Source organism: Protomyctophum parallelum, assembly GCF_964188405.1.
Source record: "Protomyctophum parallelum genome assembly, chromosome: 6".
Lineage (NCBI taxonomy): Eukaryota > Metazoa > Chordata > Actinopteri > Myctophiformes > Myctophidae > Protomyctophum > Protomyctophum parallelum.
This window is the reverse complement of record NC_139701.1, coordinates 24,050,511-24,065,962: the sequence shown is the minus strand read 5'-3', so window position 1 is coordinate 24,065,962 and position 15,452 is coordinate 24,050,511. Positions and strand designations below refer to the sequence as shown.

General features: G+C 41.8%; 1 protein-coding gene across 1 annotated transcript; it reads right to left on the bottom strand.

Annotated features, from left to right (window-relative positions):
• Nucleotides 1-1,955: 1,955 nt before the first annotated feature.
• Nucleotides 1,956-12,798, bottom strand: scp2b (sterol carrier protein 2b). The gene is made up of 5 exons (XM_083766392.1): nucleotides 12,645-12,798; nucleotides 11,457-11,553; nucleotides 9,596-9,725; nucleotides 7,901-7,980; nucleotides 1,956-2,869 (listed from the first exon to the last, which is right to left on the bottom strand). Exons 1-5 carry the CDS (start codon nucleotides 12,665-12,667, stop codon nucleotides 2,774-2,776), a joined length of 426 nt encoding a protein of 141 aa, XP_083622518.1. The 5' UTR covers nucleotides 12,668-12,798; the 3' UTR covers nucleotides 1,956-2,773.
• Nucleotides 12,799-15,452: the final 2,654 nt, after the last annotated feature.

Below are 15,452 nucleotides of genomic sequence, written 5' to 3'. Positions count from 1 at the left end.
CTCTTTTTGTTTGCCAGTTTATATTATAGTTCAGTATGTGCAAAATCAGATGTGGCAAAAACTTGAATTGGCCAGTCAGCCTATAATTAAAGATTTACAAGATTTACAAATGTCTCTGAGATGGTAAATGCTAGAGATGTTTCACGAATGACAAATACGTATGTGCAAAATCAGATGTGGCAAAAACTTGAATTGGCCAGTCAGCCTATAATTAAAGATTTACTTTTTCAATCTTTGCGATGCCATACCTCCTTAAACTTGATACACAATTCAGGCAAATTATGCGCAACAGCTTTGCCAATTGGACCACCAAGCTGCCTGGAAATTGTTCTGCCATTTTGCTAAACATATGTTTAACAACTCCTCCAAAATTGTATTCAGGCCAAGCTCATAAAACCCTGTCAAAAGATTTTTGATATCTCATTTCCTTTAAAATGTTGGTCAATAAAGTGGAAAGAAGTTGTGGCCTAAAGGTAACTGGGTACACTAACTATACCTTCATTAAAGTTTTCTTCATATAAAACGTAATGTATTTTAAAGGTTGTTAGTGCAAAATAAATGTCTAGAGGGTGCCATAAATGTCAAGAGCACATATAGATTTTTCTTGAATTTGGTTTACAGACTTTAGGGTCATGTCTAGGGTCAGGTTTGTGAATATCCTAAGTAGTATTTTTCCAACTATTTATTGTGGGAAGAATGATTATGGATTATCAAAACAACTGCCATATATACATATATATATCTGTTGAGAAGAGAGACAGCACAGCATAGCTTTACGAGTGTACAAACCCTTAAAACTATTATGGCTACATTTTGAACAGAGCTTCTTTAAAACAAATCAACATAATCATAATCATTATCGTATGCACTGGGACCACACAATAATTATGGTAATCGTCACAGTGCTTTAGATGAATGTAAAGCTTATATTTTATCTTAATTTAAGTCACTTCTTGGTTAAACGTCTACATTTATAATGTACATTTTGAATGTCTCTCTGCAAATTAGAGGAATAAAAGATTAAACAAAACAATTGAAATATCCCTTAACTAGTCACCGGTGGCCTATAAAACAGCTCCATTGTGGCAGCAGTGTTTGGTCCAAGAGGAGAATTGGACGGGCTTGGTCAATGCTGCAATGGAATTTGGGTCAGGGCTCGTTAACAGATTTGTGTTTTAGCCACACTATTCCCCCTTACAAAGGAAAAACTACAGCGTGGCAGTTTGGAACCAGGCCACTGCCTTGTTGCTCCAAAGGGGACACAAACTCAATACGGTCTTAGCCTCATGACCGCAACCTCAAAGGATTGCTAAACATGAGTCTGAACAGCGGGGGCGTCATTCTGAGATAACAAAATGACATGATTTGGATGCGATCGATGCAAGGTGCTCATAGGCCCTGTAAACATTGTTCTGCATCTAAGAAAGACGTTGTCAGCATGTGCTGCAAGGGGGTCGCAGGGAACGTTTTGTAACCTCACCAATAACCGCACCAAGGATCTGGCAGGAATGGTTCACAAACCCCTGAGGTGAGCCTCTGTTTCCTGTGAACACAGTACCACTGTTCGTGCTGAATAAACACAGGGTCATGTTAGGACATCTGGCCAGTCTTTCCCCATCTTTGACATTGTCAAAAATATCATGAATGTTTGATCAGAGAAGTCAAGATATCCTCTTCCTAAATAGGTTCGGGACAGCAGATGTCTGTTATTATATGTGGCGTTTAACAGATAACCTGAACCGATTTCTGGAGGGCAATGCACAAATGACGCCACTGTTGGGAATATGTCAAAGTAATTTGCAGGGCTTCTTTTTTATTTCTGTCTGGAAAAAGTGTAAAAAACTATCCAGAAAGTATGCCAGATGTTCTGGCAACGTTCTGTGATCAAGTAAATGCCAGGTAGAATTATGGCTTCATAAAAACTAAATTGAAATCAATTCCCCATGTCAAGTATGTTAAAGAAAAACAGGTTTATTTAGTAGAAACAGTTTATTTTTTTAGACTGACAAAACAATTAAAATGTCATCTCTCATCTATTTGCAACGAGCTGTGCTGAAAAAAAAACTATGATCATTGATGCAAAACAACCCCTCGTGAGTCTTGCTAATAACCTCTGAGACGACAAGGCACTTGACTGTTCTAGGTGTTGTCTCCTCCATGTTTGCCAGGAATCACTGCAGGATTTGCTTTATCTGGTGACAACCTGATACGTCGGTACAAGACATGATTCACTTACAGAAACGCTTCATTATCAATACAGAGACATTTTTAGAATTAAAGAAAGAAAGGTAACCATAAAAGTGGACATTGCAGGTGGACAACTGGACATCATTAACAGGAAGGAACATTTTTGAAGATTTCATTCAGGTTGCAACAAGTCATCATTGAATTCATGGAAGACACCTCTCTCAACTATATAGTATACAGTACAGTCAGTATAAGAAGATCATTAGAAAGTATGAAATCTGACAACTGAAGCAGACCTTACTGCATCCATGCATATATTTCTCCACACAAACTTGACACACCACATCCCTGCCATAGTGACACCAGCCTTCCCTACTGCAATGGTTGAGAGAGGTTACTGTGGAGATTCTGCACTGAACACAGGTGTATTGCTCCTCAGCGAGTCAGCACTTATCCAGGATCAGTATCAATGTGTAAAAATGCCTAAGAGTTAAGTCTGCAGTGTGGAAACCTTATCCTATTGAGTACATAGAGGTAATCTCCACCTATGGTACAGTGCACCGACCAGCCCTGATCTCTCCTTCCTCTACAGCTTAGCTTTGCCTGGCTGCAGCTGAAGGGTTTGTAGCTTCATGGCCATTCCCATGTTCCCTGTGATCTTCAGCTTGCCTTGGAAAAATGCCTGCGAATCAGAAGGGAGAGGAGGCTTGTTATTACAAGCCTTCTCCAAAAATCCACTACAACATCATCATCACACATAATTCACTCAAAAGAGCCATTTTTGGCCAAAATAAGTATTGAAAATCTGTCTGGAGATGCAAAATAAATATGTTTTTCCTGGTCTTTCAAAATAACTTTTTTATTGTTTGGTAATTTTGTCAAAGCAGATCATGTATACTAGTACAAGCCAGCATTGTTGGTGGTGAAAGCAAACAAACATACATTCTACATTTTGCTTCAATAATTTGTTTCGTTTTTGTATCTGGTGTGTACAGGTGACACTTTTTGAGTGGTGCAACCACTCCGATAGACAGCTATGTGTGTCCCTGGCTGGGTGGGTCTGTCCCTGGCTGTGTCTGTCTGTCTGTCGGAGCACGAAATAGCGTTTGGTTGGTTTTCACAACCAAGTGTCACTGTTGCGCACACACACATTAACTCCCCCACACATTAACTCTGTCATTTCTCAACCATTTCGGACGTGGGGCGGCTCGCCGGGACCGGGCCGGCACACTGGCTGCGTTCCTGTGGGTCTGGAACTTTCCGTCATACCCCTTTCCGTGATATGATGGCTCGATTACAATTACTGCTGGGCTTTCCTACAACCTTAAAACAATACATGGACAGCAGGCAAATGACATTCACAGAGAAAAAAACAACAACACGTAACAACAACACAACCTTCCTAGCACGGAAAGAACACGGCAGCAGACACACGATATTCACGGGCAAACAACAACACGGAACAACAACACAACCTTCCTAGCACGGAAAGAACACGGCAGCAGACACACGATATTCACGGGCAAACAACAACACGGAACAACAACAACACAACGCGGAAAACACACGGTCAATGGGCAAAGTCTGCAATGTCTGCCTTCGTTCGAAATGCGCTGTGTGTCTCACTCAGATTGCACTGCGACACAGACGCGTGGCATTACCCACCGCAGGCGGGTCAAGCTTCTAGTTTTGTACAATTGCATAGTTCGATTAACTCTTGCACCCCAATTAGAATGCATCTCCAGTTCTCCACCGACAGAATGAACGGAAATCACATCTGTGTGTGCATGGGCTCCACGAAGCAGGTTTTCAAGACTTAAAGTTGAGTGATTAACTCGACCACAGGGAGGGAGTGGGGCAAAGCCAGCAATGGCTTATGAGGAGGCAGGAAAGCATGCGTGGCACACTGGCAGACGAGGTCAGTGTAAGCGCAATAAGCATATTGTCTCTATCGGGTGGAAACTGCACGTGTAAAACGAGCTTATGGATCCGCTACTTTTGATGCATTTGTGTGACGCTGTAGTATGATCAACTAGTGCATTCATTTATGAAAAAACACAAAAAGTTTAAATATAAAATTAAATCACACTCTTGTGAAGTGAGGGATTCCCACTGTGGCTGCCATAGGACGTCACTAGTATGGGAATTCCCAGACCTGTTGTTTCAGTGCTTCTCACCCACAGGGCGTCTTACTGGTACAGTATATTACAAATGTTTATAAAAACATAAAAAAGTGCTTCTCAATTATAAAAGAAAACGAATTACACCCATGTGAAGTGAGGGGCACTAATATATTAAAGTCTAACTCATGTTGATTAGGTGATTAATTAATGGTGATGTGAAACAAACGGTGCCAACAAACATTACATTGTCTTTTTTGGTAATGGTTTGTGGGACAAGATGACGTAAATTTTCCCTTCATGGCATTTTTAAAACAAACATTGAACTAAAAATAATCCTGTATATAGGAGGGGCTCAAAAATCTGACCTGTACTGTACTGTACTGTACTGTACTGTACTGTACTGTACTGTACTGTACTGTACTGTACTGTACTGTACTGTACTGTACTGTACTGTACTGTACTGGCACTCCTCCCTGGCCTGTGTGTGTCTGTGTATTAGGCAGTGACAAACGCTATAACGCTATTTTCGAGCTTTGACACAGCCAGGTACACAGGGACAGACAGACCCAGGGACCCAGCCATACACAGGAGTGTCTGTGTGTGTGTGTGTGTGTGTGTGTGTGTGTGTGTGTGCTGTCTATAGGAGTGGTTGCACCACTCAAAAATATTCAGAACATTGAGTCAACACGTCAACATCATGTGCTAGACTAGGCCTTATTCAATTCAAAGTCTTTCATAGACTTCATTACTGCAAATCTAAACTTGCTACAATATATCCTGGAATTGATGATAAATGTGATAGATGTGCTCTCTCACCAGCTAATCACACACACATGTTCTGGTCTTGCCCCAAGCTGGTACATTATTGGACTAAAATATTTGAGATCTTGTCAGATATATTTGAGGTTTGTTTGGAGCCGTCACCCCAGATTGCTATTTTTGAGGTACCATCAGATTTTGAACTTCTAACCCAGAAACAGACCAATATGGTAGCATTTGCCACACTGATAGCAAGACGTAGAATATTGTTGGGATGGAAATCCCCAACTCCCCCTTCTATAGCTATGTGGCTTAAGGATATTATGAGATTTTTAAAATTGGAAAAAATAAAGTTTACAATTAGAGGTTCAACAGAAAGGTTATTTTCTAGCTGGCAACCATTTATTACCTACTTTGAGAATCTGAGGGTACTTCCGACAGACTAATTGAATCAATACTATGTGTGTTTTTTGCTTCCTCATAACGATAGAACTGTGTATAGAGGGTGATTTGACTTGTGACTATCCTTTGAACTCGAATAACCCAACTCATAATTGTATTTATTTTGTTTTATTTCGTTACATTTTGTTATTTATATTGTTTTTGTTATCTGTGCTTAAATTATTATTTTTGTATCCTACTGTTTATATTATATGTAAAATATGCATGGTTGTTGTTTTTGTATGTCTGTACTCAATTATTAATGTTATTCTTTATATTGTTTTAATGATGACGATTGTGTCAGAACTCTCTGTTATTTTTGGTGTCTCGATCGATTTAGATTTAGATTTGTGTCTTTTACTTGGTCTCCCAGATGATCATTGATGTCAAACATAAGAGGTTGTTCAACTTATTAACGTTTGCTGCTAGGAAAAATATTCTTTTGCTTTGGATCAAGGATGTTGCTCCATCAAAGAAATCATGGCATAACATTATAATGGACTGTATTCCTTGTGAATACATTACATGCATGTTGCATTCTAAATTGGACACTTTCTACAAAATTTAGGACCCTTATTTGAATCATATTGGACCAACACTGTCTGCCACGGGGGGGCGGTTGCCGCCTTTGAGTGGAGCATGCATGGGTCTGCTCTTGTTGTAATGATTTGGTGCCTATGATAACTATTGTCTGCCTTTTTAATATATGTATTTATATACTGTATGGTTGTATTTCCTGAATGGGAGTCTATCGAAATTCGAAAGCCACTTGTCATTATGGTTCATTGTCCTTGTCATGTCTTTGTATATTCAATCTTTTTATTACTTGCGCAAGCAGAGCGTGCATGTAATAGTTTCGCCCGGGACTCGTATGCACCGTCCCAGCCAACCCGCCACTTTTGATGCGTATGCACCGTCCCAGCAAATTGTGCCTGATTTGCTGGGACCAGATTACATGGTGTGTATATGTATAACTAGCTCTCAATGATGACGTAAGAAATATGTGGATTAAAGAACCCAATGCCAGAGTGTAATTGGTTTTCGATGGTGACGTAATGACGATATGTTTTAGTGTTGGGAGGATTAAAGGTAATGCTCCTGTGTATACATGTATGTAATCTGGCACCACTGCCGTATCAGGCACCATTTGCTGGGACGGTGCATACGCATCAAAAGTGGCGGGTTGGCTGGGACGGTGCGTACGGCACAAAGTAACCACAGTATACCGCTAATCAACTTACAAATTACATACATATATAAAATACATATACATAGTATATGTATAACTAGCTCTCAATGATGACGTAATAAAGACGTGGATTAAAGGACCCAGGCGGATGCGTGCACGCGACCTGTCGCTTCTTGCCCTCAGGGCATCTTACTGTTAGACTAATTGTCAGGTAAACACCGACATGTCTGTTTGTCCTCGCTGGCTGTCACCTCTCTCCTGGCGGACATAAAGTAGCTGCTGTCTTTCTCTACATTGAGCAGTGCAGATGACAGCGACATATTCATAGGTTTGCCTTCAAGAAATAAACTCAACAGCTGAATATAGCTAATATGATGTAATTATTTTAGGTAATAATACGTTTAATATAGGTTTTTTGTTGGGCAGAAGAGGAGTAGCCTAGATCTGCCGCAGGAAACAAATCCATGGGGAGATTGGTCTGGCACTCCTCAGTTTGAATTACATTTCGCTCACCCCAAAGTTGTGGGTGACCAATCAGAGCCCACTATTCAAAGATACTTTTTTGTTGGAATCCGTTTGTAACTGAACCGTGGAAATAAATCTTCCACACCAAAGTTCCAGATGAATATCTACGCAGTGATCAGCTCAGATGAGCAGCTCTGCATTTGTGTACAGTCATGATTGATTGGACAGCTGATTTCTGAAAATGTTCTGAAAAACGATTCTCAACTTTTAAAAGTGCACCTATGCAGTTGCCCTTTGGAAATTTCTCATAGGGTTTAATGTAAAAAGGCAGTGCCATCTTTTTTTTAAAGAGACCTAGTGTGAACATACCCTACAGGCCGTTTCAGAGAGGGAGCGAGGGACGCAGGCGTTCTCGCCTCGATCAGTGACGCGTCGGCACTTGAGAGGCACGGGACGCACTGCATGAAAAAGAAAACGCGGCGCATGTGTGCGTCAATGCCATTTGCATCAATGCCAGTCAACTTCTCCATGCATCCAAAATAATTGCCTGCTTTTCATTGAAAATTAATTACCAAGGCACGTCAGTCGGTTCCCGTCTGAAACAACCTTTATTTCTTGGCCAGTTCATCATTAGTAGGATATTTTGGCCAACACTGGCCGTCATCAGGGCATGATTATCTTTAAACTAAATTGTTGTTGAAAAGCCAAGTCAGTGTGTTCTCTCAATGATACTCACAGTTTGTGGGTTCATCTTTCCTGTCATTAAGGCCAACAAGTCTGCATCTGACATTGATATGGTGCAGTCTGCTTTCTTGGCTGTGAGGGAGAGAAAAACAGCATCACTGTCATAAACGTTCAACTTCTGTAGGTTTTATATTCTGAACTCCCAACCAGGATATTTCAACAGCCTTGAAACACAATTTACTTCCACACATTTCACGTACGCGACAAACGGTTCTCAATCTCATAAAAACTCAGTGATCAAACCTTTATTGTAATTTCCAGAGTTAATATATTAATACAGTATATTTCCAGACCCCGTTTCTCTGTCATCAACGCATCATCTCTAACCCTCTTGATGTGGGGTCCGAGGAACCCCAGAGGTCCTTGAGGGGGTCCCTAGCTAAACGGTTGATGAATATAGTGTCACGGCACCAGCCTAGGGGAACTGGACCGCAACATGACGACGATGGACCCCTCTTAAAACCTCTCAAATGAACCACCAGCAAACAGGAGTACAGCCTTTCCTAGCTCTGTTCCATAGCCTTCCGCTTCGCAGAAGGCTATGCGACTTACCGGTTTGAATCTGAAATCGAAATCAGACCAGCCTCTCCTCTTTAGTGGAAATCTCACGAACGTTTGACCTACTCACCAATACAAACACGGGTTGTGTCAATAGAAAGCCTACTTTCCTTAGTGGACGCACTCTGAGCCCCCCACCACACGTATAAACTGTACTTTTTGGCCAAAAGGGGATTTTGTTTCCACCGGGGAAAAAAACATTTTTAGTTACTCCGCTGCGCCCTCTACTGATATTGCCCAGAGAACTGCCTCATAGAGAATATTTTTTCTCCGGTGGAAAAAAATCCCTTTCTGGCCAAAAAGTACCGTTTATACGTGTGGTGGGGGGCTCAGAGTGCTTCCACTAAGGAAAGTAGGCTTTCTATTGACACAACCCGTGTTTGTATTGGTGAGTAGGTCAAACGTTCGTGAGATTTCCACTAAAGAGGAGAGGCTGGTCTGATTTCGATTTCAGATTCAAACCGGTAAGTCGCAATGGAACAGAGCTAAGTCTTTCCATGGGTTTTATTTTTGAGTGGTGCAACCACTCCAAGGAACAGCAATGTCCGTGTTCACCTACCTATGTGTCCACCTATGTGACTATGAGCACCAGTATGACTATTAGTACCAGTAGGGGCGCTGTTGTGCCAGAAACAGAGAGAGAGAGAGTGCTGCACTGTTGCCTGCTAATGAGAGAGAGAGAGAGAGAGAGAGGAGGGGGGGGGGGGGGGGGGAGTTGCACCACTCAGTTCACACAGGTGTGATTTTGTCTTTAGGGGGAGGTCTGAGCATCAAAATAAAACAAGACTCATCTTCAAGACAGATGCAGATATTTGTGTTTTTTTTGGGGGGAGTTCTCTGAAACTGTCCAATTGAATTGCTACTCAGCACTGAACACCCCCAGGTCATATGCACCACGCTGGAGACCGGTCAGACGGATGACACCCGGGTTTATGCCAGAGACAGACAGACAGACAGACACAGAGGATTTTTGAATAAATAGATAGAAGATAGATTAATACCATCCCACAACTTCCCAGAGATACAAATCATATCATATTGCAGTCCCTGGCCTAATGCATATCCAACTGGGGTTCCTTGAAATAAAAAAAAAAAATGGTAGAACTCTAAAGCACCACACTGTTCTCACCTGTGTCATTGTGAACGCAACCATTGCCGTTCTTCACATCCACAAACCAAGTGGCCTCCCCTCCGTTCGGTCCATCCTTCACTTTGAAGGCGAAAACCCCTCCGATCTTTTTCACAAACTGCTCGCCCTCCTGTGCCAAAGATTATAAATAGATAGTAGAACCTTACACACTTTTTTCTTGTGGAAAAGAGACCCCTTGGTTGTACGGCCTGTAAATAAGATAAGAGATACCCTATGGTTTTGCTGTTTGGGAAACAAGCTTGTAAATATCCCCTTACTAGTATTGGAAATAATAAGAGACCTTACGGCTGTGCAGTTTGTACGATTTAGGCATTTAGCAGATGCTCATAATCAGAGAGATTTACAGTAAGCAAGAACAACACAAGGTAATACATCAAATACATAGAAATAGTCATCAAAAATCATAAGCAAGCTAAGAACCTAATATCTGTCTAACAGTAGATTATCTGTACAGTGAAGCTATGAGTATACATTAGAGTGCTACTTGCTCTGTGTTACTGATGCAATTTGTTAGTTTTATTATTTTCTAAATATATTTCTGGGTAAAAGTTAGATTTTGTAGTTTAGTTCCGTCATTTCCGGTGCCCATATATGGTTTGAGTCTGCGATGGTTCACAATCATTGTTACACTTCCGTTCCGTAGAGATGCCGGGCGGTTTGTTTACAGCGTGTCGCTGACCAACAGGTTCGTGTGTTTAGAGTTGTAAACCTTAACTGGATCAAGACATATTGACATTGTGTGGTTTAAATGTTTTATTCATGGATGAATTGTATTTCAGTGTCGCTGTGATTATGGGCACTTAAGAGGGCAAATAACTCGTTCATTCCCTTCGGTTTATGCAGCAGCGCCAGTGAGGTGTGTTTGCGTTTTCCTTTCTGTATTTGTTTCCGTTATGATTTTTCTTTGATTTGGAACAGCTTCTGAATGTTACAGTGGGAGTGGGACTGCAATTTCATAGCCTTATTATCAGAATGAAGCGTGAGGCAGTCCGCTCAGAGAGTGGTCTGGAGCCAGGGTAGCAATTTTATTCTTTATTCTATTTATTTGGAAAAATAGACAAAATTATAGTGATACTTTGCTTGCTTTCTGTCCCAATATTTTTTTAGTTTGTGAGGGCAAAATGTACTACATAACTTATTCTATATTTTAAAATATCTACCAATTAAAAGGCCATTTAGGAAAGGGTTTATCAAAGCAGTGCTGAATAAGTTAGTAGCTAAGCCTAAGTCTAAGCCTGCTATAACTTCATCAATGTCTGGTGGGCTACCACCTCTCACGATACACACATCTTCCCTTTTTTGGTGTATAAAACTATATATTTCCATGTTATCCTGAAATCCTTACTCAATTATTTGCAATAATTCAGAGTTCAGACCTTTGTGTCAATGGGTGCGTGGCGTTAGTCAGACGTCCCAATAATCCGACACCCATAAATCTGACTAGTACTACCCAATATTCCGACCATAGAGCAGCAGAGGCAGAGCCCCATACTAACCCTATCCCCAAACCGCACACGGAAGCCATGGGTGAGCCCCCCGGGCGCTAGCCCCGACCTATACACAGGTTTAATGTTTGTCTTTAGTTCAATGTTTGTTTTGTAAACCCCTTTGACAATCAAGGGAAAGTTTACTATAATGTGTCATTTACGTCATATTGTCTCTTTATTGTTAATGGCGTTTAATGTTTGTTTTACATCACCTAATAGACATGAGTTGATTTAATATATTAGCGCCCCTCACTTCACAGTTCTGCGCCATGGCCATGCCATCACTTTTGGTAGCCCACAATGGATGACCACAATATGCTTGGGATTTGTTTGAATATATTCTTATATTCTACCTCCTGAAGCTTCTTATTGATCTCTTGAAACACAGCATGTGCCTTGAATCCCTCCAGTCCATCATTTGCACTGGTGTTAACTGCTCCAATCATCTGCCTGTCAAAGATAGGATAATGAATCATATCAGGGAGATCCTAATATAATAGGAAAAATGCTGTGAAATGCATTCACACATACTTTCATAAAAATCCACCATATAGGCTACATGTTATGAGCTAGTTTCTGTTAATAACTTCTGTTAGTCTAAATCTTAAGCAATTAATTCAGCCGACAACATTAACAAACCATGTTGTGGTTTACAATTCGCAACCCTGCAACAACATTTTAATTAAGGGATGTAAAGCCCAAACCACACCAAAGGGTCGGTTGGGACAAAACGGTATAAAGGTAGCTCCTTTCGGGACTCCTCTCACCGAGGGTCCCGAACTTTAAAAGTTAGATTGATTGATTGATTGATTGAAATATTTATTAACAGTTTGCAGAATTTACAGTACATTTCAAGCACAAACTCAATACAAAGACTGTTAACTGTGAGTGGACGACCCAATTAAGCATTACACTTGTTTACAACAGGGTCCACATTGTTCAATTCATCAAAACATTTAGAGACATACAAATAGACATTTCTATGTAGCTAAAGAACAGAACAGGAATTCATCATATAGGAAGCAAAAAGGGAAAAGATACATATACAGTGAGGGGAAAGGGGGGGGGGATTCAGATCTTATAGAGGCCAGTTTCGAATTGCAGCCATCCGTAGGTGCCCTTTGAGAGCGGTTTTGAAGGAGTCAAGGGATTCACATGTCTTAATGACTGTTGGTAGGGCGTTCCACATTTTGGTGGCATAGGAGCGAAAAGAATTTAGTCCCTTGTTTGTGCCGAATCTGGGTTGTACATGGTTTGTTGCACTCAACTGTTGATTACACCGTTTTGTCCCAACCCGACCCTTTGGTGTGGTTTGTACAGCTAGCTCTGTTCCATAACTCTAATGCCTTTGTATTAGAATTAGCAAAGGAAGGCATTAGAGCTATGGTCCATAGCCTATGGACCAGAGCAAATGTACAGCTTGACCTCCTGCAAGCATGTCTTCATACACCGACAGGAAGAGAATGACCTCAATCATAATACTTGTAACTTACTGCATCACTAGCATCAGTATCAAACATACGCCATAGTGTTCATCTCACCTGTCAGCCTGTAATTCGAGCATTGTCTTATAATTTTAACTGTGCTGATGAATACAAATGTATATCGTTACTCTGGCTGCTGCTGCTGCCCCGAATCATGGAGGTACTTCCTTGTTTGCTGCGGTTGCTTTCGCACAGTCGTTCACTGGCCTGATCTCCAGACTGTAGCAGTGGATCACAGATATGTACAGTTGTACACTAGGTTTTATGTTAGAAATGTTGAGTGTGGGTCCCCAGCATTTACTTCTGGTTGCTAACTTGCATGCTGAGCAATTTTCATAATTGTGAACATCATCGTTCTTTTTTGCTAAACTAATGCTTGTAATTGTAATAGATAAGGATTCAGCATCATGAAAACCCCCTCGTTGGACACGTCACATACTACATAAAGCCTGATGAAATTCTGAATATTTTGCCATTTTCACCCCTGTGTCAATTATCTAATCATGTTGTAGGAGCCAAAGAATGCTTATACACAGTAATTGTCACTTGGTTGGTGATGGGTGGGGGCACCGCATTGCGTTCCGTTATTGGTGGGAGCGTCTCTGTGGGTGGCCCCTGGAAGTCAACAAATACGGGTGTCTGCACCAGCTCGGGGTGAGCTGGGAGGATACACTTTGTTGACCGCACATATACTTTGTTAGTTTGATTCATTCACGTTTTGTTTGCTCACTGTTTTGATTGTTATTTATTAGATTCTTTGCACATATTTATTGCATATATATATATTTATTTATTGTATTGTAAATTTGTAATATTTTGTGCACTGAGCTATATAAACGTTTCAAACTTTGAGCTTGATTGGATATGAATCATTTTATCATTGTTTTATCGCGCGTCATTACAGTTTGTTTTAGCTCCCAGGTTTAGCCTGCCGGCATGAGTAATTTATTGGTAAATTATTATCAGCCACAACACATGTGATCCTGGGCTCTACACACCCTCCGCCAAACTGGTATATATATATGGGGGACATGGGGAGAGCAACGGACTTGAACTCATGCTTCCTTCAGTGTTCTGTGCAATACTTTGTGCAATATTAACCTGCATGCGCATCATTTGTATAAACTAATTTGAATATAATTAGTTTAATTGAAAAGCTAAGAATATTGGATTACAAACAAAAAAAACTTGGTACCTATTTTTGTGAGGTAATATTCACTATGTGCTAGCTTAGATGCTTCATCTGTGTATTTAAGGTAAACAAATTTTGCAGTGTAAGATTCTAGCATGTTTATTGTGGTTAATCAGTATATATTATGCATATACCGGTATGTAACATGCATATTCAGACTTAAAGCAATATGCAATTGTTAGTAAGTAAATGTTAGTCAGGCATAACATGAGATCAAACAAAGTCTGAACAGTCACAGTCTGATGTATCTGGATCACTGCTGAGAACAAAATCACTGCCATGCACTCTCTGATGAGGTTTCTCACACATTCTGATTCGTGTTTCCACGTAGCCTTCCCCCTCTTTTCCTGGGTACATTACTGTCCGCATGAAGAAGAACATGTTCTCAAGGTGTTGCAATGAGACTGGAACAATTCTCACTGAAGTCAGCAGGGTAGACTTGTTCTCTGCCTCCATTTTCTTGAAAGTTTTAACCTTTCCAACTTTGTAGGGATACGAGGTTGTGTCACATCCTGTAACACTATGATACGCCGGCAAGACATCACATACTTCCTTCCCATATGCTTTATATACAGTGCCTTCTTCTTTCGTGTGTCATCATCAGATGTCCAGCTCATTAGCGCACAGCCACATCCTCATCTCAGGTCCCACATGGAATTGGTGCAGGCGTCCGAGGGTGGTTTATACAGGGGACAGACCTCTGAGGGTGGTTTATACAGGGGACAGACCTCCGAGGGTGGTTTATACAGGGGACAGACCTCTGAGGGTGGTTTATACAGGGGACAGACCTCCGAGGGTGGTTTATACAGGGGACAGACCTCCGAGGGTGGTTTATACAGGGGACAGACCTCCGAGGGTGGTTTATACAGGGGACAGACCTCCGAAGGTGGTTTATACAGGGGACAGACCTCCGAGGGTGGTTTATACAGGGGACAGACCTCTGAGGGTGGTTTATACAGGAGACAGACCTCCGAGGGTGGTTTATACAGGGGATAGACCTCCGAGGGTGGTTTATTATGGGGACAGACCTCCGAGGGTGGTTTATACAGGGGGCAGGCCTCCATTCGTCAGGCCCGATCGTCAGGCCCCACTTCCTTATGAATGTTTTGACACGTCCGACCCCAGTTCGCAGGCGGTTCAGCAGGGTCCATTGCCGGCGTGGCAGTTCCTCTCCTTCAATGCCGCCTCCCGGGTCCTGGATGTAACAGTGGATGCGTGTTGGCCCGGCTGACTCCCACATGCTTCCAGGCTGCTGCCAGCCATGCCTCTGTAGACAGGTCCTGAGCAGAGCTCTATTGTGCCGCCCTGTTGTACGGGTGGCGGGACAATTTGGAGGCAGCTCTGTTGTGGTGGTGTTGTGCAGGATATGCCAGTCGTGTATTCGGGCTTTCCTTGCTAGGGCGAGGGTAGCAGTCTCTCGTCAGAGGCCGGGCCAGGGCAATTCCCGCTAGTACTTGAAGATGGAAGACAGGGGTGGGCTTCAGGCAGCCAGTTATGGTCCGAAGAGCATTGTCGACCTTCAGCTGCGGAGAAGACCAGGGCTTGGGTGGAATTTCGAAGCACCTCGACAGATGCACCCCAGCTTGTACTGGCAAGACCTCGGATTAGTGAGACCCTTAATGACACTTTGGCCTTCTTCAAGGTGTTGTTTGAAGGAGAGTGTCCTATCCAGA

Coding starts and splice junctions, on each gene's coding strand:
- scp2b (XM_083766392.1), bottom strand. CDS start 12,667: ATGCTCGAATTACAGGCTGACAG. Junction 11,554..12,644: donor CTCGAATTACAGGCTGACAG/GTGAGATGAACA, acceptor TATCTTTGACAG/GCAGATGATTGGAGCAGTTA. Junction 7,981..9,595: donor TTGCGTTCACAATGACACAG/GTGAGAACAGTG, acceptor TCTCCCTCACAG/CCAAGAAAGCAGACTGCACC.